Below are 27,669 nucleotides of genomic sequence, written 5' to 3' on the forward strand. Positions count from 1 at the left end.
TTTTACGAGGATGCCGCAAATCCTCAACTCTGAAGCGGTGTGAATCAAATATAAGTGATTCTGGCAAAATGTTCAAAAACCCGGTAATATGTTGTATGCTGGGTGAGTACGACCCTAGTTATTCCTGTTTGTTCTGCAGTAGCTATGAAACCAATCGAAATTGACTCTCCATTTGTAAAATATTTATTCCGATGCTTAAACTTACGGAACTCTAATAATGAAACATGCCAGACTCTTAACATGTCCTCTCTAGTTGCTGTCTAATTATTAAAGCTAATTATCATCATTATCGTTATTATTAGTTTCTCAATATTTTCTCTTTCCATACAATGCAAAATAAATGAAAAATAATCACCCGTAATGACACATTCGTATAAGTTGCACGCTAGGTTAGTACCACTTTAATTATATCTTGACTTTCCATTTGTGACACATTTACATCCGTTTTGGAACGTCCTGTGTTCACCAATTTACCAAACCAAACAGAGAAGAAATGTCAGGTGGCGGATATTTGGCCCTGTTAATTAAACCAAAACAAAACAGATTTAAAGAAGTCCGCATTAAACTTTCAGTTCTTAATCAGAAGTGAATCTCTTATAAACTGGATTACTGAAGCCTTTTAGATTCCATATAGTGCAACGTAGGTTTCCTTAGAGCGTTCGGATGAGGCGTTATTCAGATATCGCAGTACCCAAATTTTTAGAGCTTTCAAATTGTTGTTCTGTTATTAACACTCAGAGTAGATGACTGCTGACTGCTTGCCAAAGTGGACGTCATGGTTAATTAAAACATATTTTTCTTCTAAATTATTCTTCTTTATGCCCGAAAGCAAACTTCACACTCAACACATTCCTCTTCTTTTAAAAAAAATATTCGGGCTCTGGAGGTTCCGCAGGTTCCGCAGGTTCCGTTTCCTGCTGAGCCATAGTTTTGTAACTCCCAAGGATATATGGAAAAATCCCCACAAAATTTTGGAGACCAACCACTCAAGATTCAAATTTTGCAGAAGTTTTATTTGAGCGGTCAGATTTGATACCCGATTCATTCACTTAAAATGCGAGCTCAAACGAAAAATTGTTTTCTCTGGATAACACATGATAAGTTTACATCCTTTTCATTCATTTATACTTCGGTTGCGCTCCGAATAGTCCGTTAAAAAAAATTTTCCTGAGGGTCTATCGTATCCTTAAAAATGTTTCCACATGTGACAAGTTTTGTTCAGCTAGTTGGTGAATTGCGGAGATGCTGCATTTTCTTAATAATTTCTCCGTCAGCTCCCTAGGAAGGTAATAAAATTCATGAATGGATGTTAAAGGGCATGTAGCAAGTAAAATGCATTAGTACTCGTCTTACTCGAAATCTAAAAAACTTTTTCATTGTTTCAAATGTTACTCTTGAGATAACAATCAATTTATTTGTCCATTTTCTCTTCTACAGTCATCCTTCGTTTGTTGATGAAATTGCCAGGGACAGGTGAGGCAGCTTCATTCCGATTTAATATTCAAGTTCCTTTAAATAGACGGGAAAAAAAGATAATACCTGACCAATTATCATATTAATGAGTTATAGACTTTCCTTTTAAAATTACATTGGATTGCGATTCAAAACTTGAGTTGGAAAGCAAAACAAAAAGTCAAAGAATAACGTTGCTATTACCCTGATCTCTGCTTCAGGGATGTAGAGGGTTTTGATGCCCATCGTCTGTTATTAAAATCAACAATATAAAAAATACTTTCTCGTCTTTATCATTATCGCTTTCACTGTTGTTATCATCAGTATACATTTTTTCGTTTATTTATTTATTCATTTATTTTCTTCTTATAGAGTGCCAACCAACCTGTTTCAAAAACTCCTCTTACATATTTTCGAAAAGCAAAATTTTCAGGTTTCCTTACAATGAAGTCTGCTCCATCTTGGGAGGTTATTTAGTCTCCATCGAGACTGAGGAAGAATGGCAATTTATCAATCATGAGATTCAGAAGCGTGGTACTTGGAATACTTCGACTACTAATGCGTGGCTCATTGGTTTGGAGAAGAAAGACGGGGTTTGGACATGGAAGAGTGGAGAACAGCTGAATATTTCGAAATGGCGAGATTCTGAGCCAAATGGGAACGACGAAAGGGTGGAAATATCCATGAACAGAGGCCTCTTTAACGGTATTCGTCGGAACGCTAAAGGAGATGCCTACATTTGCGAGATGCCCGGAGGTAAGATCACATTCCAACCATAAAGTATATAATGTGCTGAAACATTAGCAGTCTTGCACGTGTGTCATGAAAAGTGCTCTTGCTTCTTAAAAGTAAAAAAACATTGTTCACAGAACATACTCAGCCCACCTAAATTGTACGTGTGAGCGATGAATGAACTTTTAGGCGCGCATAAGTAGTTGAACACACCGCCCACGAAATTATCCGTGTGTGCTTGTTGTTTTGAACATAACACATCGAAGTACTTTTATTTTTGTGTGTCCGGGTGTGTGTTTCTTGTACAAGTCAGTGATAAATATATTATTCACCGGCTGCAAGGTCAGTATTGGGTAACACTGTGCTCAAGGTCTTGAGCACCGGTAGTTCAGATAAATTGCACAGTTTTTTCCCAATACGGACCGACCTAGGCTGGTGATTAACATTTTTCTTTTCCTTGAAATTAACGAAATGTTTTCCTTAAGAGTCCTAATGAGTTAGGGCCGTAAGTGCGGCAAGACCTTCCTTGAACTGAACAAATTTTGAGCGAGTAAATGGTGGTTGAAACAGATTGAGTTAATGTAAATTAAAAAGAGGCCTCACCGAAATATTTTTATTTGTGTAATGAAAAAGGTAAAATAAACTGAACTGGACAGTAATTTTAAATAAATTTAAATTTTGAAGTTGTGGGAGTTTGAAGTTGTCTGGTCTTTCATCAAAAGGAGAATTTTAAAGCGGCTTTTTCTCGTTGAATTCCTTTGTTTACTGTTGCGAAATTTACGGTACCAATGTCCAGTTTGAACGGACTTGCAAAGACTTACCGAAAGCGTATTTGAAGTATAGAAGACCTCATTCGTTTTTTTTTCCTTTGTTGTGATTGTGATTATAATCTTTTCATGTTATCAATGCTATTATAATTATCACTTCGTTTATCATCATAAGAATAATTGGTATCTTTGTTTTCATCTTCATCATCATGTAGAATGCCCAAAGATAACTTTTAAAAACTCTTGGTACATAATTTCGGTGGATGGAGAGTCCTTGTACTGGAACAGAGACACTTGCTCAAGTCTAGGCGGGGACCTAGTTTCCATTGAAACCCAAGAAGAATGGAATTTGATTAATGACGAAATTCAAAGGCGAAACACTACGAACTATGAAAATAAATGGAGAATTGGTTTAAAAAAAAGGGCCAGGAATTGGACCTGGGTGAGTGGAAGACCGCTGACTATTTCCAAGTGGGGACAAGGGGAGCCAAGTGGGGAACAATACCCGGCTTTCATGTACAAGAGGTTCCGTAATGGCGAACGGGGCGTGTTTGGAACTTATAATAATGACAGTTGGAAAAAAAAGCACGCTTATATTTGTGAGATCCCTAAGGGTGAGTTGATATGTTGTTGTTTTTTTCCTTTTTTGTATTGTTATTTCGAGTAAACTCAAAGGCACTAGAAGCGCTTAAGGGCAATAAACACTTATTTGCCAACGTTTGTGGTACTCACGAGAGAAGTTATAAAAACCCTCAGACAGTCAGAATCAAGGTTACACTTACCTTTGCGTAAATTAAAATATGTTTGAAACAATCTCAATGAACGTTTTCACGATATACATGTCTACCTTCAACCCTGTGAACTGGGGAAAGTTACAGATGGTTCTTTTACTATCACTTTTACGAATAACAACGGTAATGAAACTGATGGTGAATACCAGTTGCAAAGAATTCTCAGTCCAATTGCTTTGTTAGATGATAACACATGATGATGTGAAGTGGGTTTTCTTTTTGTGAAGAGCTTGTGACTCATATCGGTTGAGAACCATGCCAATTATCGTCTTCTGAAACAAATTGTTCTTGAGTGGAAAATTCACTTTGAGCAGCCATAGGTCCCATGTGAATTTTTTTCAGTAGTGTTGGATAATGCGGTTCGAATATCTGATAAAATGCAGGGTGTTTAAGATGAAATGACACGTGAAGTGTAAACATGGAGTGAATCTAATGAGGCCAAATGGAATTTTATTGGTGGAATACAATCCAAGCAATTACTAAATGTTCATCCCGTGCAATGATTAGGTATATTTTGATTGGACTTCGAACGTTGTTTTCATAGTACGCGACGGAAGTAAGCTTTTTCAGTGGCCGTTGTATGAAAAGGAGCGGATAAAACGCTTTTAAACTTAAAAACGATACGAGTTAAATGCGAACCTTTCATATCCCGATAAATCTCAACCTACATCGACAAGGCTCTTGCGAAGGCCACGAACCATTTCATTTACCAAATGAGTTCAAAATTTCAGGTTAATGTAATTCTTTGCGCACGGCCCTCTGATTCCATAACATCATTTACAAGAAAACAATACCAAAACGCTGTGATTGGGGCAGATATCCAAATGTTATGATGTGATTGGTGCGGGATACATACCCTAATGCGGCAGTCTGATTGGTGTGAAATACATGCAAAGCAAACGGCAATCTGATCGCTGCGAAATACATACCCTAATGCGGCAGTCTGATTGCTGAGAGCAAAATACCACTCTACGTCCAAACAAAGTACAACAAATAACACGTTCTTAGAAAAGTAAAGCTACAAAATGAATGAATTGACAAGCCATTACTTGTTAATCTTTTCCTCTCACAGTGGTGTTAACAATGGGGATGGTCGGGGTATTTGTGATGTATTCCAATAGTGTCCTCTGGCATAGCACACATCAATCGGTATTAATGTCCAAGATGGAATGTTTTGCGAATCGTTCCTCTTTAAACACTGTTGTATCGAGGAAAGCGATTTAGTTCTCTGATATTTCAACCGTGAATTTAATAGTATGGTGGAAATAGTTGTGCGATAAGCTGGAGTAGTGTCTCCTAAAAGGCTAATGTTCTCCTAGAAAGGCCGTCACAACCTGAGATCATAGGTCTATCGACCGGTATAGGTTTGTGTATTTTCGTGAGCGTATAGAATATTGGTATTCTGAGCTGATTGGAAGTTTGAGAAGCCATTTCTTAGTCATGTCATCAATTTTTTTGCCCCGATTTGGTTAATGATCTTATTAAACCTTTTCCGCGTGCTTTTTACTAATGGTGCTCTGAGAGGTTTGTAGTGAACTCTACTACTCTGCTGTCGCGTTGCAATTTTGACCTCCTCTATCTTTTTGTCTTATTTATGATGACTGTTGTTGCACCTTTGTCTGCTTTTTTGAGGTTTAAAGCAGAGTTGTTTTTCAATTCTTGCAGAGCTGTGACCTCATTGCGTGACAAATTATGTTTTGGCTTAGTTACAGTAACCTCTTCAAGTTGTGCTTTGACACTTTCTAAGTAGCTCTCAACGACAATAGAGGGCTGAACCGATGGCATCTAGTTTGATTTAACATAAAAGGGGTGCGTTTCTTTGTTTTGTCCGTGAAAGATGTAGAGGCGCACTCGTCTTGTAAATTGTTCATAATCTCGCAAGAGTTGTTGCCTAATTTTGCATTCGTTTGTCACGGGTGTTGGGATGAGTTTAAGGCATTTTGATAGCACGCTGATTGACTTTCAGAGAGTTGACAGTTTGAGAATTTTTTCGGAATTTTTCTTTTATCTCCCCATCTTTAGCTAAAAGGCTACATTTTGAAGTGTGTCGACGCTCTTTGCGTCTTAGGCTTTTTTCTGCTTCCGGTATTGTTACAGGTAGCTTTTTAAGAGTCAGAGAACATACTGATATATTTTCCATCGCTTTTATTTGCTATTCAGTGTTTTTTTTATACTGTTTGCCGAGTGCTTTCCTTTTAGCGGTTGCCTATCTACCTGTATGTTCTTACGAGCTGAGAGTTCGTAGTTAGCCCTCTTTCTTTGGCTCTCAGCCTTCTTTGGTGAAAGTTAGTAATGGCATTAACTAAACCTTGTTGACCTTGTTTTTTTATTTCTTTTACTTCGAACAATATGTGCACCATTCCTTTATAATACTAACTAGTCGCTATTAAAACTTTACTTAAATTGCCTCATATTCATTAAAAACGAGTATAGTATTGTATTCAAAGAAGAATGGAGGCTTTTCAAACTAATTAGATAAATGTTAATATTTCTTTTTTTTCCCATCCTTTCGTCATCAGAAGAATCATTAACAGTATCATCACCAACATGGACAGCATCACCAACCTACACAGCATCACCAACATGGACAGCATCACCGACATGGACAGCATCACCAACATACACAGCATCACCAACATACACAGCATCACCAACATACACAGCATCACCAACATACACAGCATCACCAACCTACACAGGATCACCAACATGGACAGTATCGACAACAATGACAGTTTTACCAACACCGACTTCATTATCATCATCAACAACTGAAGGTTGCTTATTTTGCAAAGGTTAGGCTTTTTCCGATTTCACTTGACATCTTTTCAGCTTTCACGCCACCCCTTTCTGTAGCGAGGGCTTTGTCTTAAAAGTGTGGGAAAGACAGTATCCAGTAGTCTAATTTGTGTTTCTGAAAAACGCTATTGTGGCTAGTTTCATAACCGAACATAAACGGGTATACAAGAGAAACTCTTTAGTATTTTGAGTAAGGGGTATTTCTTGAGGTAATGTTACAATGATTCCATGATAGAAATCTTAGGAACTCTGTTCTTTTTACTGTTATATGCCAATCTAAAGAAAAACGTTTCGTTGGAAATTTGGAAAAGCAATCTGAATGTGTCTTCCAATGGCTACTTCAGCTTTGTCGAGGCACACTGATGACAAAGCAGAACCATTCTGATTACCGGTAAGCTAAGTTTAAAAAGTAACAAACTTTTGCTTTTTGTTACAACGGCTTTTAGGTAAGACGCAGGACCTTGTTGCAGTCATTTCTGGCGGAGCTGAGGTGATTCGAGGACTCAAAGAAAACATCACATTGGATGGCTCACTCTCATATGACCCTGAAGCTGCACATGGTGACCAATCGGGAATGAACTTTACATGGCATTATGGTGAGATCACTGGGAATTACTCCTCTGTGCAGGGAAGGAAGAGAGACTTCTTTATTGCGGTAAACGAGTCAGCTTTTCAATATAATAGAAGAGCATCTGGCGTGCGAGTTTACTTGAATACAGAGGCTATGTCTCTCAGTAATATCTACATAGTTAGACTGGTTGTGACCAAAGACTATCGCAATGCTAGCGCTTATCAAGTCATCCATTTCTCGAATGGAGATCCCCCTAAAATATATCAAAGGTAAGAAAGTTGGCGTGTTGTCGATGCTATCATTGTGGCTGTTGCTTGTTCTTTTTGTTGCTACTGATATCCCTATTTATTTTCCTATTTTCTTATTGTTGCTTCTGCTTCAGTTAAAGTTGTTGCTCTTGATTTTGCCATTGCTGTTGTTGTTGTCTTGTATGCCTGAAGTGTCCCTGTATTTTGCGTTTCTTTCTCTTTTGCAGTTACTATGACAACCATTGTTCTCAACAAGCAAGGCCGTCTTTACGTTACATTGACCTACATTCTCATTTAGTAATCACCATTCTTTCCTTCATTTTAGGTGTTTCATAAATTGTCTGCCTAAAATCAGCCCCTCAGTACGACTTAGTGTCCGATCAGAATGCAAGGGATTACAGTGCTTCAAAATTTCTTCATATGAGTGGATACTCTACCAGCGATATGAGGGAAACGTGTCCGCTGTTTGGCAAAGAAAATATAATTTAGAACTCATTACAAGTACACCTCTAAATGCCAGCAATATTGTTATAAATGGAGGTTCACTTGTTGCTGGAAATAAGTACCGCTTGGCATTATTTATCACAACTATCGACGGTTTATGGGCGATGTCAGCATACGACATTTCTACCGCGTTACCGCCCACAAGGGGGACATGCTCGATCACTCCGTCAAGTGGCATCTCCTTGGAATCACACTTTAATCTGAGCTGTATCAACTGGACAAGTGACAGCACCCCTCTGTCCTACCGGTTTCAATATAGATTGGAGAACGGTATGTACACTGTGTTATATCATGGCGTCAACAACTCCATAGTTACCTTTGGGATACCGCCTGGGAACAATGCAGATAACTATACCATGAGATTCAACGTTGTTGTGACTGATAACTTCGGAATTTCTGCCTCTCCTGTTAATCTAACAGTACAGGTAAGTTTAGTTGGTAGGTTCTGTAATATTGGTGTAGTTGGGAAATTTTGTTGACATAATTTCGTCATTTTTTGACAGCTAGCCATCGGAGGGTAAAAAACCAATTTTTTTCTAAACACGTAACTTATACAACAGTGACCAATGGTCTTTCCGTAGGTTAAACCTTCCCAGATTCTAAGAGCAGATGAGATCACAAGCCTGGAAGCCATGATCCAGGAAGTCATCAGAAAAGAAGATTTGGGAAAAGCGGCACAATTAGCAAACTCTGTCCTTCAAATTGTTACAAAAGAGACCAGGATGAATCTGGAGGAGAAAATCAAGGTAAATTATTCGTGTAGTAGCATAATGATATCTCTCCGTATCCAAGTATTTGCACATACGTGTGTTAATGTATTGTGGTACTAATGACTTTTATAATCCAACTGCACTGATTAGACTACAAATAATACATTGAGAATAATACATGCTCGCGTGGATATGGAATTTGTCTAGGAGCGTTTAACTCGATAGCTCACGAGTGAGATGTCGAGTTGAACACGAGAAGAGAAATTCCATATCTACAAGCAACCATGAATTACTTTGTTTATCATATAAACACAATAGCTCTTTACTGAGAAGAAAAGCCGACTTCATTTATGAATGAAAATAAATGAATCGACATTCCCAGAATAACAATCGTAGACTACGTTGGCGCTAGCTCCTAAGATAGAAAAATGCGTTGAATCATGATTAAAAAAACAACAATAGTCGTAATTTTCAATTTACAAAATTCTCAGTTATTGCCTTTGTCCTTTACCGACAGAAGAGGTCTTTCAGGTAAACGGCCAAAATTGGTTAGTAGCAAATCTACCAGTTGTCGATTTTCATTCTCAGCCGGGAGAAATGCTAACACCAACTAACACCAAAGCCACTGAATATGTAGCTTTCGGTTTTTCTTTTAGTATATTAGTTTTCTTCCCCTTCTAAGGAAGTTTCAACCTGTCTGTCAGCAATACGGATTTTTAGTGTTTTAGCCGCCATAATTCGAGAAAGCTCCGACAAACAACTTTAATTGAGAATCGTAAAGGCTTCGCCGTTAATTCATCAACCAGACCGAGTGGCGCCAAAGGCGAGTGACGTGTCAGCAGCTGATTGGCTTTATCGACACACGTTAAAAAATGCGATATTTTTTCACGTGTTATTACGGCTTTTCTCAGGGCCGGGAATCCTTTTATAACACCGTAGTTTATGTGATAAATAGTATTTATGTGAACTAATTTATTCGTGTATTCGTGCACTCGTGTACTCGTGTAATAGTGTACTCGTGCATTCCAGTATTCGTGTAGACGTTTATGTTTGTGTACCTGTGCTGTCGTATATTCACATGTTAGAAGATTCTTGTATTAACATATATGCGATTGAACTTCATTGCATTGCAAGGTTGTAGACTTTGTAATCAAAACTATTACGTCAGTGAAGGTAAACAACACCGCAGACCTGCTTCAAAGCTCCTCCGTGATTGGTTCTGCCCTTCAAGTCTTAGAAAAAGTCTCTCCCGAGTCATTGGTAGGTAAAATAAAATCGATCGTTCATCATAAAGAATGGCACACATGTAGAGGGATATAAAATTGCCACAATTGACATAAAAATTATTGATTGCTTTTTTCATGAGCTAGAGTTCTACAGCGCTGTCGGTTGTCTTGATTTAGTTTTATAGCTTAGTTTTATTATCATGCACAGGCTAAAAATGTTTGAGAAAAATAATAATAAAATAATAACTTTATTCATGTGCCAATTATAAAAAATAGCAGTAATGAAACCACTAAGTAAGGACACAACAAAATAGTTTAAATAAAATAGTAAATAGCTAAAATATTGATATTCGAATAATTTACATGTAAGATATGTACAGATTCTCTCTAAACTAGCTCACTCTCTCTACTACTCTCTAATAAATAGCTAAATATTAATATAAGAATAATTTACATGTAAAATAAGTAAATCTCTCTCTAAAACCCGCTCACTCTCTCTACCCACACACTCACGATTGTAATTCATCCATTCGCAATATAAATAATTAATTAAATTATGTTTATAATTAAATGAGACTGAAAATTTGCGGTCAGCAGAATTAGGCCAGGGCACCTTGATTCCCCGACGATAAAAGACGGGGGGGGGGGGGGAGAAAATCTGAGCCTAACAAAAAAAAAAACAACAACAACAAAAAAACATAACTAAGAATCATGCGCTGCAAACCAAGCAGTCCACAAAGCCACCATCGCCCATAAGCATTTCCAAATCCAATCCTCTGACTGCCCTCTTAAAACCCGCTAGTGAATGCAAAGTCCTAATACGGGAAGATAGATTAGCCCATAGCACAGGTCCTAAATACCTAAGGGAATGCTTGCCATAATGAATAGAGTTAAATCTTGGAATAGCAAATTCTTTAACTCTTAATTTATACACTATATGATTTGTTGAAAATAAATCTTGTATATAACTTGGTGCTAGCTTAAATTTTACTTTATACATGATGGTCGCAATATCTTGCAATCTACGTTTCATTAAGGTGGGCAATTTAGCCCATTCTAGAAACTGCTTATAGTTAGTATTCCAGTCACAGAAAACTGCCCTAAGACCCCTCTCCTGGACACGCTCCACTTTTTTTGCATCACTTCCCCTACAAAAATGCCATATTATACTTCAGTATGTCAAATAGGGCAAGACTGCCAAAAGGCGTTTTAGAATTCCTTTACCTAAACAAAAATGGCTTAAAGACGATGATACCTCTCTAACCCCGGGCTCCTAGAAACAGAAATGTACTGTGCTGAGCAGCAAATAATTCCATGTTTGTTAATAACGCACTTTCAGGAACTGTCGTTATCGGCTGTCGATTCGCAAACGACCTTCTTAAGGTCTATCGTCCAGTTGAAGGACGTTGCTGATATGTCTTTAGTCACTCAATCAGCAGAAAACTTAGTTTGGTGTCTTCGAAGTGTGCTAAAGATATCAGCAGAGATGGCGTCAATAGATTCCACCTTAAGCTTCCAAGAGCAGGTATTTTGTTAGCTGTTGTAGTCTAACAGCGAAATCTAGTTACATATGAAACTTCAAGCTGCACTTGAGTCGGCTTCCCTCATTTCCAACTGACTCTGCGTGTCAAGCTAGTGCCGCTGTCAAATTACGTGATAAAGTTGCCATTATCGCTACTTACAATAGGTCGTCGCAAACCTTACAAGTGCCTCAAAAAATTAATTTTTTTTTGTAATTGTCCCTGCTAAGCTCTTTGTTAGTCTAGCTTTGCTTCTTTTTGTTATTTTTACTTGTTTGCTCGTGATGTTTTGTTTCATTTTACAGGGTGAGAGGTCTGCTAATACTGCCCTAAAAGTGCTGGGAAAAGTTGCAGACGCATTGTTAGCCCTAAGAGTCCCAGGTGAAAACATGATATCGATCTCCACGAGTCAATTGAACATGACATTAGGGCGACATAGCCCGAATAAACTTGCAGGGCTGCAGATAAAGGGTGGAAGTGGCAGCTTCATTTTACCACCATGGCCTGTCACAGGAAGGAACAGAACAAGTTTTGTCGACACCCAGGTAAGGGATTACATCAATATAAGAAACGAGCGCATGTCAAAATCGATTTGGTCGTGGGTGACTTCGGAAAGTCTGATAACCCAAGACCAAACGCTTTGGAAGGTACAGTCTCTGTTAGGCATCCTGAACTCTTTTCTCGTTTGGCTTCTATAATTATGGTCAGTTAGCGATAATTATCATGTCTCTTAATCCTCAATACCTTAAAGTCAACAAAAAGTTTTGATTTATTCTTATTGCAGATGCTATCAATGTCATTCAACCCCTACACCTGGGACAGCACCAAGGAGCGAGTCGACTCTGAGGTTCTATTTCTGGACTTAAAGGACAATAAAAGCGAGCTCTTGGAAGTGTCAAGTCTACCAGAAGACATTGTTATCGTTATTCCACCAAAACCTCGGACAATGCCCAAGGAGCTATGGTACTTCACGACGGATGACGATTTACGTTTCCACGAGATAACTGTCAAGTACGAAAACACTCTGATACAGTTAGAAGTCAAACCCCAAGAGCCAACTGTACATCTGTTTGTTTACTTGCGATTTGGTGAACGGCCAACGACTCGAAACTACGATCTCAATGCCACAATCTCTCAAAATGGACAGTGCGTTTGGACTGCAAGTGCGCATGACAAAAAGGAGAGACAACCAGAATGCTCGTCGAACCCACCTACCCCAATAGCAACATTGGCCAGGCATCCTGGAAAATACTTTCTGGGCGTAAAAAACTATAATGCCACCACGACCACCCCACACAGGAGAAAGAAAAGATCGTGTTTTACAGCTGGACGGCAAAAGCGCTCTTGCGTCGAAGTCAAAGATCCCCCACCTACCCTACCCATGAGCAAAACTGCATCTGTGACACCAGCTTATGATTCCAAAACCGATCAGAACTATACTCTGAGGGTGACCTTCGGTAGCTGTGTGTACTGGTCAGCGAAAGTTGAGATGTGGGTAACAAAAGGCTGTCGGGTGAGTCGGTGTAAAGTGTTAACATTATCGAATAATTTTTATAATGTGGAATTAGTTCAGACACTTTTCAGAGAATTCGTGGGTTTCACGTAATTGTGGAAAAATGAGTGCTCCATTGTGATCATCTTCGCTTATTTGGCAACTATAAATCTAGAAGACAAAACTTTGTCGAGCCCGTGTGTAGTCTTCCATCGCAAAAAATAAAATTATTCTCATAGCTAATCACGACCTTTGAATACCTTTGAATGGACAAGACGCATCATTAGCACTGAAAACCGAAACAGTGATTTTCTCTCTGGACAATTCCAGATTTTAGGAGCATTGGACAGATTTATTAACTGCAGCTGCGATCACCTGACATCCTTCGGGGGAAGTATTTTGGTTAAACCGAATTCTATCGACTTCGACAAGGTTCAAGTGCAGATTCAAAAGTTGCCAGAATCTGGAAATATCAGAGTTATTTTGGCGGTGGCGTTGGTTTTCTTAAGTTACGTGATTGTGCTTGTTATCGTCAGGAAGGCAGACATAGAAGACTCTAAAAATGTAAGTTCTGAACATATTTTGTATTATGTAGAACTTAATACGCTTTGAAAACTTGCAGAATTCATATTTTTCTAAGTATCCTCAAAAAAAAGTTTTTTAATATCAACAATATATATATATATATTTTTTTTTAAGTAAGGGAAAAAGTAAAAAAAAGTAAATCACCGATTCATTAATGGTATTATCATTTTTCTTCAGAACGTTTTACCAGTCCATTTGCCATCCTCTCCAGAGAGTACATATGGATACGAGATAGTAATAACTACAGGAGTCTGGATATACTCAGGCACAACAGCTCAAGTTGCTATGGAGATTTACGGTTCTGACGGAAGGAGTGGCATTCTTCAGCTCACCCAAGAAGAGACTGGTTCAATTGACGTGTTCTTCTCTCGTGGTAACTCGGCCATGTTTGTACTGTATGTTAACAAATCTCTTGGTGTGATTCGAGAAGTGAAGATTGGTCATAACAACTTTGGTGACAGTCCTTCGTGGTTTTTAGAGGAAATTTTCATTCGGGACGTACAATCCAATCAGTCTTGGAAATTTATGGTCAGTCAGTGGTTTGCCCTTGAGCGCGGAGACGGGTGTATCGAGCGAATGTTTCAAGCAACGGTATCTCAAATGGACTTTGCCAGTGAGGTTGCAAAACGCTGGCGGAGAGGGCTTATGGAGCTACATATCTGGGTGTCAGTTGCTGCCAAACCAAAGAGAAGTCACTTTTCAAGAGTACAGCGGGTTTCTTGCTGCCTTTCAGTGCTTTTGACATCCATGTTTGCAAACGCGATGTTTTATGAGCTCCAAGGCAAATATGAACAACCTATTCAAGTTGGACCGCTGAAATTCTCGTGGAGACAAGTAGTTACTGGTATTGAAAGTGCGCTCATTGTGGCACCAATAAACATACTAATAGTGCTTTTATTTAAAAAAGCATCCAAAAAGTCCTCGAGTAACAATAGTCCTTGCTATAAGGCTAATTTAATCAAAGGTATCGCCTGGTTCTTGTTTTTCGGTTCTTGTGCTATTTCTGCTACGTTTACAATCTTCTATAGCCTGATTTGGGAAAAGAGTGTCAGTGAGCAGTGGCTGTCCTCAATGCTTATCTCCTTTGCTCAAGATGTAACAATCATGGAACCAGTTAAAGTGTTCTGTACAGCTGTAGTTTTGGCGGCCATTATCAAGATGAAGGCGAAGAGATCAACGGTACCTGCATGTGAAGACTCTAATCAAGTTGAAAGCGGTTGCTCAAAACAAAGGCTGTGGACGTTGAAATTAGCGGAAGTAGAAAAGATGAGGAAACGCCAGGCCAAGAAACAGAACCTGTCACGTTATTTCACAGAGTTGGGTATCTACTTGGTTTTCGTTTTCTTGTTAATGGTAGTGTGCTATGGAAACAGAAATGACCATCGCTACTTAATGACCAGATCAATCCGAGATGGACTGCCCAATTTTAACAGAGTGAGTAACATTTATTGTGTTTGGAGAAATCGTTAAAAGACTGATATTCCCCAACGATTGATTCTGGATTGCCAAACCCTATTTGAAATCTATTTTCACGACATAAACATATCCTCCAAAGCGTAAGCACCTCTTTTCTTTATCGGGAATTATTGCTACTTTTCAAGTCCGTGGGTTGTGTATAGAACAACTGTTATGATCACATTTCGAATTTTGGTTAGAATCTGTATCAATTCTTGTCAGACTTTGCATCATAATGGCTTGGCTCCCTTACCTGTTTCTAAATGTTCCTGATCCACCAGCGAGTCATGCCTCCATCCCAGTCCGTGAAATCCGACCAACACATCTCCCATTCTTGACTTTCTTTTTATTTAGTCCGTTTTAAAGATCATATCCATAATTAGCGATACAAAAGGTGATGCAGTCACAAATTCTAAGTAACGTATTAATTTTTATTGAACTCAGATGGCAGATGACAGGAAGTACTGGAGCTGGCTGCGGGAAGTTTTCATTCCTGGAGTGTTTTCCGGTAGATGGTACAACGGTCAGGAAGAGAAAAAAACAATGTACATTGGTAATAAACGCTCTCTTCTCGTCGGGATGGCTCAATTAAGGCAACTGAGAGTGAAATCGAGTAAGTCCTTTCTTTTATTTACTTTTAAGTCTAACTCACCCTAAAGGAGACGCCCAGAAAATATAATTTTTTTTTCTGTCAAAGTGTTAGGCATACGTTGTCAAGATTTTGATATTCTACTTAATTTTGTATTGGTCTATACACCTTTTAAAGAGAGAAAACGGGCACAAGTAAATATCCGGTTTTTAACTAAATTTACCTATACGATAAAGAATATGGGAGATGTGCTATACCTGTATATTGAATTAGTTCCAAAACAAACTTTCTAATAAATGTCCCTTTTTTTATTAAACTTACAGCACCATGCAACGTGTTAAAATACATGAAGACAACTTTCCAGGAATGTTACGAAGGATATTCGGAAACAAACGAAGACAAGACCGCTTTCTATGAACCGGGCTGGAGGTTTGTCGACAACTCTACAAGAGACGCAGATTTATTTCGACTTTGCCCGAAGCCATGGCGATATCAAAATGCGGAAGAAAGTGATAGCGGGTCAGAGTGGGGACAGTTCTCATTTTATCGTGGAGGAGGATTTGTAGCAGACCTCGGGTACAAGAACCATACGGGGTTCAAAGCCGTAACCACTTTGCAAAACAACGGTTGGCTTGACAGGCAAAACCGGGTGGTTCTCGCACAGTTTTCCGTGTTTAACCCGTCGGTGAATATTTTAGGTGTTGCCACATACTTTTACGAAGTTGAGGCATCAGGACTCAAAGAAGCTTTGGTACAAACTGACATTCTTTCTCTTGATCCTAAAAACACAGCTTCATATCAGTTCTATTTGATTTGCATTTTACTATACGCTGTATCCGTTCTGCTGTTTTTGGGAAGAGAATGCTTCAAGCTTTACAATCACCGTTCCCGGTATTTCCAGTCCCTGTGGAATTGGGTGGAGATGTCCCAGGTTGTTTTCTCCGTGTTGGCCGTGGTTTTGTACATAAAACGACAAATCATAGTCTCTTCAACATGGGCAAGGTTAAAAGAAAACAGTTATGCAAATATAAGTTTCAAAAAGGCTATCATTTGGCATGAAGCAGAAAATGTTGTACTTGGAATCCTGATGTTTATCGTCACTGCAAAACTCTTGCGAGTCATTCGCTTCAATAAACATGTTGCTGTATTCTCCAAAGCATTGACGATATCTGCACAATCTCTTTCATCCTTTAGCATTGTCCTATTGATTCTCTTCGTGGCATTTCTTCACGCCGGTGTATTGATGTTTGGCACTGGATCTGAGCGCTACTCCTCAGTGCTAAAAGCAGCTTATTTCCAACTCGAACTGACTCTTGGAAGAGTGAAAGCCAGACCAATCAGTGAATTAGCAGAGGTGAACAGCACATGCGCTAAGATATTTGTCTTTGCTATTCTTTTCATCCTAACAATTATCTGCATGAACTTTTTCATCGGCGTAATAAACGATGCACTTCTGGATGCAAAGGATACCGCGAACGAAAGTGAGTTGCACGAGCTCGTTGATGAGGTTCGTTGCAAAGGCTCAAAAGAACGGAACACATTTTTCGATACTGTCAGCAGTAGACTGAGACAACTGAAAGTCTCCCAAGCATCAAACACGGAAGAGAAAAAAGCAGTAGATAGAAGCATTACCCTTGATTCCAAGAAGAGTTCAAAAATCAACTTTGACCAAATCAGTGAGGCCATCAAAGCTTTGAGGGGAAAAACATGCCAAGAACCAGGAGAAAAACGGCCGAAATACTCAAGAGGAAAATCATTTTTCGATGGAATTAGCAAATTCTTGAAAACACTGGGAAGAATGAGCCATGACGAACACTGCAAAGGTAAAAAAAGGAAGAAAGTTCGATTTCAAGAGGATGTCGCTAACTCTCATCTTCGGAAATTAGAGAAAAGAGGGTATGAATTGTTTCAGCGGCTTGATAGGGTTATGGCGGGTTTCTCAAAAGGGGACGAAGAATATCATTATCTAATGGAAACAATGCGAGCCTGTGACTTCTAAAGAGAGAGGAAATAGATAAATGGTGAAAGGAATAGATCATATACTCGAGAATTAGACTGAAAGATCGGGACTGTAGTCTACATTACCCCGTGATCATTGGCAAATGGCTGAAATGCTTCGCACGTATACGTATTAAATGTGTTCTTTTCTTTATAATTGAATTTCACGCTTAAAATAAAGAAAAACTTGATAAAGGATGGTAACATAGAGGCAACAAAAATGTAGAGGCGATCAAGTAGAAAGAATTTTTTGCCAGTTTCCTTCAGAGTGTATTATGTTTGTATGTAGGTCCATCTAAATTAGATAATTAAAACGTAGTTTCACGACCTGAAGACTAGTTTCTCGAAGCGGTGCTTAGGGAAAGGCCTCGTTAGAATGTCAGCAATCATCTCATCAGTGGCAAGATAGGAATGTTGATAGTGAAAGACACTGCTGCTTTGAAAAATGGAGACAAAGTGGCAGCATCTTCCTGGATTGTCAAAGTTAAAATCACTAAGAATGTACATAAAAGTTTTGTCACCACAGTTACTGTTTAGTGTAAATTCTACATACAGTACTGGTTGTATTTTGAGTGGTTATAGTATTGAAAGTAATGTTTTGTTGCAAGTATTGTTAGCAACGTGCATCTGAGTAAAAACCATCTAATTTCATAGGAGGACAGGTTTACATATACAACTGACATGTGCCACCAGTTTTACAAGTTTGAGTAAGCTTTTGGATTTTACACAAAGCCAAATTTAGTCATAAAATGTTATTGTTTCATCTTCAAGTACCTTATTCAAGTGCTTAAAGACACATACCATACACATGCAGGGAGAAATTAGATGCTGGTCACTCTTAGGGGTCAAAGGTTAAATGCATCAGCATAAGAGCAGTTTCCTATGACAGATCTAACATTCTCAATGCTTGATGGGAGAGAGGAAAAAACAAACAAACAGACAAACAAACAGACAAACAACATTAACCTGGACTATTTTTAAGAAGCCAGATGCTTCTCCAGAGCAATATCTTACGTTCTAAAATAACACCATGGTTTGGTACTGAAATATCAAATATAATAATAAAGAGCGATGCATGTTACCTCTCATTAACTTGCTGGACCTCTTTAGAAGCTGGCTTTTCTGTTTGTTCAAGAGACTTTTTCAATTTCTAAGGCACAACTTCTTCCTCATCTGTAGAAACCACATCAAAATACAATTAAAGCATCATAATATTAAAATTTTATTTAAGGCACAGCGGTCTAATGGTAAGCGTGCTCAACCCTGGATCAAGTGGATGGCTTTTTTTTCTTTGGCTAATACATAGGCAAGGTTAAAGGTCAGGTGATGTAAAAAAAAAACCTGACCTCATTTTACCTCAAGCTCACCTGACACTAAATATTTTCCCTATTCAGCCCTCCCACTCCATCAATAAGGAGAGTCCCCTAAACCCTTTTGTAGAACTCAGTCATGTAAAAATATATTGTCTTTTCATGCATCACGAAAAATATCCAAAATTCTTTCGCATTCACATGAATTCAAAAAAAGAGAATTATGCCAAATTCACAAATTAAAAGTTTCACTCTTTCTCACCTGTTTATAAAGCTGTTAATCCTACAAGTTTGGCTCTTTCAAATAACCCGAAATTCATCAGGGAAACTAAATGGTTTGTCAATCACATTTAATTTATATAATTCTTCATTCATGGGTTGCATTTAAATAAAGAAAAAACTGTTCAGATGGAAATGGAAGGATTATGTCATCTTTAAATTCATGGAAAAAAAACTGAAATCATGAATCCCCTGAAAACAAAATCTCCCAATCACCCTTCTCGTAAAAAGTATAGGGTATCCTCAATAATTAGACATAATTTCTTTACCTGAGTCCAAGCTGATTGGTCAATATTCTACTTTTCATAGCTTTTGAACTCTCCTCCGTCTTTACTGATGTGGCTTTTCTAAAAGAGACATGAATGAAAGAGAACCAGGTTCTGAATACAACTTGACATCAGTATGTATATTCTCCATACTGTTCCCTAAGCATTTTCTGAGGCAATTACAAGGATAATTTTTTAAAATAATCAAGAGCTTTTATAGTTAGTGATCATTTCCTTGACTCTTGATTCAGGGGTGATATTAGGGTCCAAAAGTTTAATCCTTTAACTCTCAAGATCTGATTGTTATTTCTCCCCTCTAGCTGCTACACGTCTCCTTCTAAATTAGTCATGAGAACTTGGCATTAGATCAAGATAGCAGCTTCTACTTGATAAGTTTAAAGATTCTCTTCACCTGTTTGCTGAATAATGTGTAAACATCATAAGGAGAGGTTTCATGTTAATCACTTCTAGGAGTTAAAGGATTAACTACAACTGTATGAAAGGGAACAAAATTCAAGAAACAAATCACATAACTGTTTTTTGGAGGAAGAGGATCTTCATCAGAATCTAACAGAGATGTAAGATTAATTTAGAAATAGGGTCAGGACATCATTGAGATGTTGTACATATCATTATGTGAATCTTTTTACACCCTAATTTATTTAGCCTCACCTAATTATCTCTGGCAGGGAGACCACTACAGCTTTAGCCAATTAGAGTGGATCCCGTGTTAACAATGACAAGGCCAGACCCCCCCCCCCCCCACCAATTCCCAGTAAACAGGCCAGACCACATCACAGTAACCTTGTGAGTGGGTTCTTTAATGTCCCCTGCCTAACCAAATTGACTAATTAATAGAAGCAGGAGACGGGACTTACGGTTTATTCATCCTTATCCGAGAAGACTAGAATGTCTCTCCATTTCTTGACATTATAGAAAGGTAGCACATTCTCCTCAGTCATTTTAAGACCTTGAGTGTTGGTCCAGTCTGGGCTCGAACCCTCGACCTCCTGCACAACAGTCCAGTGCTCTAACCAATTGAGCTAACCAGGAGGCTGTTTCTGTAATAATTGACAAGGACACTGTACAGCACAGTACACCATTAAAACAAAAACAGAGGTGTAATAGTTTGTGTAGAGTCTCAACATCTGTTCCTTTTGAAACTGTTCGTGTTCATCCTAAAACATTACCTGAGTCACTGTTGTTTTTTCCTTTCTTCTTCCTCTTCTGATTTTCTTTTGGTTTTTGTTTTCAGGCAACCCTGTTACAACCCTGTTTAGGGAAAAAAAAAAAAAAGGCAAAACATAGTAACTTATCAGCCTCACTCAGCTACCCTGACATACTCTGACAGACTATTGAAAATTATATCTACAAAGTTAGTTAACACACATTAACACACCATTTCTCACATTCCAGTCCGGAAAGATACCTTGGGTTAGATATATGTAGTGGAATGAAACTCTTAGTTAAAACATGTTGTAAAATTATCTACCATGTGCAAAATTAAAGATTCATGACAAAGGAAATTCTACCATGCATGGCAATAAATACCAATTTTAGCGAAATAAGGTGTCCCCCCCATCCCCAGGAGAAGATAGATGGGAATGTGAATCGCAGAGTACATAGATACACATGATGATCGATTCAGTCAGACAGGGGCTGTGATATGGGCAGATCTTTTCTCCGTCACCTCTGAAGTCGAATTCCCTGATAACACAAATAAATTTCTCTCTCAAATGCTACATAATCCATTACTTACCTTGCTTTTCGTTCGGCTCTTTCCTACATCATGTTTCGATAATGACTTGGCAGTAGAAACTTTGCCGCGCTTATTTTCTACTTTCGAAGCGCCTTGTTTCGCTGTCTTTCCAGCAGAGCTAAAGAACGATCGAGTATCCTGTAAAAAATATGTAATTACAATTAAAACACCCGTTAAAAGACTGCCGCTGAGAACTAAAAGGACTCACGAACCATTTTAGTATAGTGACATGTTCACATTACTCTCCAACATTTCGCGCCATCTTTGAAAATCCTCTATACTTCAGTCAGCGGTCACCAACCTAGCTAGCTTCCAGACTCCTGCTATTTCTCTTCCGCTAATTTTGTGAGACAGACATTAATAAGATAACCATAATCTAATTCAAATTCACGGAACCAAATAGAGTTCCTCATATGAAAGGAGCTTTCAGACGAGGAAGGTTAAACCACGTGCAATTGCCTCAATGGATTGATTGGAAAATGGCAAATAGATCCTCGGAGAACACTTCTCAGGGGTACGTACTCTGTTGTGGTGTCGATATTTTCATGAATGCGCTGTAGATTCATGCAAGCTCGTTCTGCGATTTGGTTCTTTCGTTGCGCTGTCGTCTCCTCGAGGTATATGGTTTGTTCATTGAAAAATATTCAAATTCGCAGCATGAAATTTGCAAAAAGTTATTGTGCAATTTACAAGATGCTAAGCATCCATGTTCGTAGTCGATAAATATTAATTCGATTGCGTGACAAGACACCTTTCCTGAAAAATATCTCCTTACTAAAGTTGCTTTGCAGCATGTTTCTGATTGGAAGATAATAATACAAAAAGGTTTTCGTTGAGGTTTCAGTAATAATAATGGTTGTTCTGTTATCATTTGTGGGATTTGTGGACTGAACTGACTGGTTCATCTTTAAAGGGTCATTGGGATTTTCTATATCTTTTTAAGATTGGTTTTTGTGCTAAAGAATGTCGGTTTTTCGGATTGGGTGTTCGTTGCAGTTTGCGGATTTTCCGTTCTTTAGCATGTGGTTTTCGGTTTTTGACTAAAATACCTGTCTAATGGGCTTCGGATTTGGTTTTCAATGAAGTTTTCGGACTGTCCTATTTGGATTCCGTTTTCTCTTCGATCCAAGTGGCTATTATGCTCCTCCACTGATCTCGAATAGCCGCGAAACCTCTGTATGCTCCTCATGTCAACACCGTATCGGATCGATTAGGGTTTTGCGAACTGGGATGTGAACAATTATCGGTTTTGACTGTTTTGCATGCGGTTTTCGGTTCTGGTCGAATTTTTTTTTTGACGGTTTTGCGGTTGTGGATGATTTTTGCAAACGGCTTTGAGGTTTCTAATAGACCCTCTTATCCTTCCGCACAATGGAGTTCTACACGGATTCTTGCTTTGCAAATTGAAAATCTCTCTTTCTAAATATACAGATCTTCCTTTTCGTTCTGTTCCGTGTCTTAAATTACAGTAGGTCTTGTTTAGTTATTTCCTTTGAATTTGTGAAGAATTCTTTTAATTTTTAATTTTTAATTTTCTTTTTAATTTTTCTGGAAATAAAGTGCTGTTGTCTTTCTCACATCACACTTGAGTTTGGGAATGAAAGTGAGAGGAATGTAGGCTGAAAGCTGGGGTGCCTGTGTCAGACAGCTTGATCCTGCCTTTGTCTGCATTATCATGTATTAACTTTTTAATTTTCCATTCCAGCATGAATTTTTAATGTTCTGTAACACCTTTTTTTCTTCTTGAACACTAATAATATAACAAAATTGTTTTCATCCAAAGATGTCTTTGTAATTATGTTTTTTGAGCCATGTTAATGCATTTTCAATCTCAAAAAGTATCAATTTGGGTGCCCCACATTTATCAAAGAGATTCTGTTTGATCTTGGCTTTCTTCCTCCAGCTATAAGTGAAATATCGGAGTAACTTTCATCAAATAATGTTGACAAAATAGTTTACATGTCGCAATGATTTGATTTAGTGCCCTCCTTCCAATAAGCACCCCTTCTGGAATAAGTGCCACTCTCCCTCCTGTTTTAAGTCAGAAAGTTTGAAAGGTGATACTGTTTTGCCAAAACTTCATCTGTAATTTCATGCTTGCATGATTGATAATAATTATTACATGTATTGCTATTTTTAAGCTTTTCATCATTTTTACACTGGCCTTTGTCAAGCAAAGGGTAAAATCTGGACTTCAAAACTGCAATGGATATCCTGGTTTGCTGATGCGAGTACAGAATTGATTAATTGAGCAAAAAGGTCAAGGCTTATATTGAAGGTCAGTAACATATAGTCTGATCATTGTGTACTTTTAAGTAGTTGTACCTAAGTTTAAGTGACACCAAGCTACATGTACTTTTTTTTCGAAAAAGTTGCTTCTTGTAATAATTTAAATACTGCTAGTAAATACTGCTAGTTTGGGTGGCATGTTCATGACTCGCTCTGCTATAATGGGGTTTCATTTTCAATAGAGTTACTAAAGTGGAGACTAACACATTTTCATGATTTGGAGAATTTTCATACATCAAAGTAAGGATTTACAAATAGGAAGGTTCAAATTAGATTGAAATGTACCAGAATGTTAATGCACTGAAGGTGAAAAGTAAAGTGTTCTTAATTCACGTAAACAAATGTGTCACTTCATTTTAGGATCATGACCTACTTAAAAGACTTGGTAGTAGCTAGATACATGTATCTATAAACAGAAATTGACTAAGTTGGGACCACAAAAATTACATTTCTGGTAAAGTGACTCAGCAGATGGTGTATATAGTTGGCCACAGAATAGACTATAATGGGGCAGGTATTCTGAGAGGCCAGCGGCACATGGGTAGATGGGATCACAAATATAACACTTCCAGTAAAGTGACTCACTTAGCAGATGAGGTGTATGATTGGCCACAGTGTAGACTATGATGGGGCAGGTTTTCTGAGAGGCCAGCGGTATATATACGCAGCAAAAATTAACTTAAAAACTCCCCCACCCCTGATCTATCAGGAAATTGTGCCATTTCAGTCAGAATATAAACACAGTACAATAATATGAGACATTCCTTTATTGAATGGGTTTAATGGGAGTGTATTTTTAAGTGAGCTATTTGGGTGCCACTGTTTTACCAATGTATATCTGGTTTCCTTTCAGACCATTTGATTTTCTAAGTGGTTTTGGCAACATTCATCTTTGCTGTTATGTTTGGAGCCACTTCCAGCACATGCCTGAATATGTTTTTATAACCAAAAAATGGAATTTTTCAAATGCCTGACCCAGCTGGATGGGTGCAGGGTAAGTGGTCATACCATGCCAACCTGATTTTGAACAAATTGAGTGTTTGTTTGTTTTTTTTTTTGCTTTTTTTCTCTCACTGTTAAAATCATTTTAGAGACTCTAGTAGCTATAGGTCAAATCAGTTGCCATGGGCCAGTATTTAAGTTTATGAACAAATTTTAACATAGTTATATGGAATTTAACGTACAGTTTAAATGACTAGGAGCAAATACATGTATGGTCAGCAGTGTTTTCAGGCATTTGGTTTGTGTCTTAGGCAGTTGTTAGTATCCGTGCAGCATTTGTTGCATTCTACAGAGTTTGCAGCAGTACTGCTGTGGATGTTAGGGCCCTGGGGCCATCCTCATCTAGTGGTATACCTTATCAGTGCACGCATTGTTCCACCATGTGCCTGTGTTGTGTTTGCTGTTCTATAGCATGGGATTCTTGTCCTTGAAGATAGCATTTCTTGGTCTTTCCTCCCCTCAAACCTAACTGCAGGGTTTCTTTTGTGGGGTCTATTTCTGCAAGCTGCCACTTTAGCATTGGGTAGGCCAGTTGGGTGTTCTAGCACCTTGGGGTGTGACTGTAGGTGCAGCTCATGGGCCCCTTGGGCACCTAGCCTCCATTTGTGATGTGGGTGCAAACTTGATATTGAGTTATTTATTTATTTATTTGGAATATTTAGACAGGCTGGCTCACTTGGGCTTTTAAAAGCAGGTTGAAATGTGGGCCTCTATAAATGATAACAAGGCCAGATGACCACACTGGGAGTCACATTTATTACTCTTTGTTGAAGTCTGTGAATTCTTTTATTCTTTAACTCTCAAGATCTGATTATAAATTAATTCTCCCTTCTTGCTGCTGCACATTTGCATATTCATCAGTTATGAGAACTTTTCTGTTAGATCAAGAAAACATCCTCTACCTGATTAGTTTGAGTATTTTCATTGCCTGTTTGTTGGATAATGTAAGGATATTATTGGGAGAAGTTACATTTTAATCGTTTCTGGGAGTTAAAGGGTTAATGTCCCCTGCTTATAACCAGCACAGAGAAGATGTAGGAGAGTATGGGGCCTGTGGTTTATCATCCTTAGCCAAAATACTAGAACGTCTAACCATTTGCAGATGTTGTATCAAAGGCAGCACATTCTCCTCATTTATTTTTAAGACCCTAATTGTTGTTGTGGTCTGGGGCTTGAACCCTCAACTACCAACACAGCCGTAACACCTTCGTGACGTAAGAAGAAATGACAAGGACACATCCAAACCAGTGGCTAGATACTTTAATCTCTCTAATCATTCTGGGCAGCATATGGCACCTTGGGGCCTTTCTCTACATCTAGGCAGTTTGGAGGGCTACAAAACTCCAGAACAAAAATTATCTTTCAAATAGGTACTCTTAAGCCCCCCGGTATCAACAAATGCTTTTCATTTAACTAATTTATTCTTGTTTTCTTGTCACCATATTCCCACCAATAGCATTGCTCCATTTTCTGCATATAAATACACACACAAACCACAATTCCTCCAATTGCTTTGATGAAGGGCTATTGTGTTCAAAACGACAGCTTTTAAACTATACACAGCGGCTAATTTACATTATCAACTCAGTCAATAATACTAAATTTATACCCTGTTATACTCTCCCATTGACGCAGCACCACAGTTTCTTTAGAAACTTACCCCCTTTACCTGCACAGCAGTCCAGTACTCAACATGAGCAAGAGAAAAAAAATTTCTCTGTTTTAATCAGTTTTTCAGAATATTGTCACCCTTCTTGTATATGGGATCCTGTTCTACCCATTTTTTGCCTGTCTGACAGCTGACAACTGACTGGTTGGGTCCTTGCCGGGATTTCTTTATGTTACAATCAGGTGAGCTAGCTATGACTTTTTTTATGAATACCAATTTAATCAGACTGAGAGTTTGTTTTTTAATTATCAAATACAGTTCTCAGAACTCTACAATGCCAATACTTAATTCAAATATTACTCTAATGTGGAATACTACTCTTGGCTTTGAAATAAGTGATGTTTGTTAATTTCGGACCATACTTTGTACACATGTCATGGTAAATAGGGAACACAGCATGGCTTACAAGTGAAACAATATACTAATTTGGTTCTCTCTCCTCAATTAACCCTAGCAGCCCCAAGGGTAGTAAGCATGTAAGTTATCCCTCCAGTAATATTGCTGAATCATTCATGAAGAACATGAAAATAAAAAAAAAAATTCCTAACTCAAGATGCTCTGATTACAACATGAATTCTCCTCGTCAGTACCAAAGGAAATATATAGTGAAGAGTCTAGAGAATATGGATATTGATGTTTGTTCCCTTTAACCCCTAGGAGTGGCCAAGACAGAATTCCTCCTTACAATATCAATATAATATCAAGCAGACAAGTGATGAGAATAAAGAAAAATATCAATTAAGGGATTATAAGTTGATCCAATACCAAATTCTCCAAACTAACATCATAAGAACTGTATGGTAGACAGTAAGGAGAATTACTAATGAGATCTTAGGAGTTAAAGGGTTAAGGTGTTATACTACAGTAGAAGTACTTTATCAAAGTGATTGATGAAAACTAATTGACAAGGAAAGCAAACCAGGGTAATTAGTTTTCTTAGATTCTAAAACAAATATAAAAGACTTGTTTGTTCTTCGCATAGGGAAATCAATTTTATGTTTATTGTATTCTATTTTAATATCCGATCGTTTGAACTGTAAAGTTGTAGGGGCTAATTTGATATTCTGCTTACCAAGAAGATAAACATAGGGATGCGTAGCATGCAAGAGTTATTATTTTGGCTGGGAGGGTTGAGATTGGAAACTTTGTGTTCCTAACACTATCAGTTTTGTAACAGAAAAAGAGCATAACTTCTAAAGTAACGAAAAGATCGCATTACTTCACCTTAAGAGAAAGGAAAAAAAACTAACTTATCTGAACTCACACAGGTATTTTGTGTTCTATTGTCTCTATTGTCTAAAAAACCCCAAGCAGAAATGAAATGTATGGGTGCCACGCCTATTGTTGTCTCCTTCGCGGCTGTTGTTTAGTCTCGTCACACAACGCCCTCTATTCCCCGTTAGAGAGAGAGCGTGTTGCGTGACGAGACCAAAGAGACTACGCTTACTACCGTTCCTCAGACAGGGAGAAAATCAACATTATTCATTTACAGTTGGTTGCCTGAAAAATATAATTCCACGTAATTTTGCCACAAAAAGCAAAAAAACCTTTAAGTTATTTATGTGAACTCACACAAATACCGTCTAAAAACCCCTGAGCAAAAGTAAAATGCGTCGGTGCCACGCTCAACGTTTTCTCCTTCGCAGCTGTTGTCTA

The 27,669-nt window shown here is 38.2% G+C and overlaps 1 protein-coding gene and 2 long non-coding RNA genes across 3 annotated transcripts in view; 2 read left to right on the forward strand and 1 right to left on the reverse strand.

Annotated features, from left to right (window-relative positions):
* Positions 1-17,630, forward strand: part of LOC149052185 (polycystin-1-like protein 2) — a 165,062-nt gene extending 147,432 nt beyond the window's left edge. The window contains exons 7-20 of the mRNA XM_089212057.1: positions 1,825-2,208; positions 3,167-3,565; positions 6,262-6,537; positions 6,988-7,381; positions 7,686-8,289; positions 8,446-8,610; positions 9,709-9,834; positions 11,140-11,325; positions 11,626-11,865; positions 12,105-12,833; positions 13,143-13,376; positions 13,575-14,831; positions 15,297-15,465; positions 15,765-17,630. Coding sequence (XP_089068183.1) covers positions 1,825-2,208; positions 3,167-3,565; positions 6,262-6,537; positions 6,988-7,381; positions 7,686-8,289; positions 8,446-8,610; positions 9,709-9,834; positions 11,140-11,325; positions 11,626-11,865; positions 12,105-12,833; positions 13,143-13,376; positions 13,575-14,831; positions 15,297-15,465; positions 15,765-17,440 — 6,839 coding nt within the window. The 3' untranslated portion in view covers positions 17,441-17,630. The remainder of the gene's footprint in view (positions 1-1,824; positions 2,209-3,166; positions 3,566-6,261; positions 6,538-6,987; positions 7,382-7,685; positions 8,290-8,445; positions 8,611-9,708; positions 9,835-11,139; positions 11,326-11,625; positions 11,866-12,104; positions 12,834-13,142; positions 13,377-13,574; positions 14,832-15,296; positions 15,466-15,764) is intronic.
* Positions 1-21,335, reverse strand: part of LOC149052191 (uncharacterized) — a 94,974-nt gene extending 73,639 nt beyond the window's left edge. The window contains exons 1-5 of the long non-coding RNA XR_016181215.1: positions 21,266-21,335; positions 21,054-21,191; positions 20,485-20,566; positions 20,173-20,355; positions 19,385-19,861 (exon numbers count right to left, since the gene is read on the reverse strand). This is a non-coding gene — a long non-coding RNA (uncharacterized LOC149052191). Of the gene's footprint in view, positions 19,862-20,172; positions 20,356-20,484; positions 20,567-21,053; positions 21,192-21,265 lie in introns of the transcript that reaches the window.
* Positions 21,336-21,396: 61 nt separating this feature from the next.
* Positions 21,397-27,350, forward strand: LOC149052196 (uncharacterized). The gene is made up of 5 exons (XR_016181437.1): positions 21,397-21,567; positions 23,195-23,331; positions 24,196-24,336; positions 26,075-26,195; positions 26,671-27,350. It is a non-coding gene; the product is annotated as an uncharacterized LOC149052196 (long non-coding RNA).
* Positions 27,351-27,669: the final 319 nt, after the last annotated feature.

This window comes from Pocillopora damicornis, chromosome 1 (genome assembly GCF_964200805.1).
Source record: "Pocillopora damicornis chromosome 1, jaPocDami1.2, whole genome shotgun sequence".
In the NCBI taxonomy this organism is placed as follows: domain Eukaryota; kingdom Metazoa; phylum Cnidaria; class Anthozoa; order Scleractinia; family Pocilloporidae; genus Pocillopora; species Pocillopora damicornis.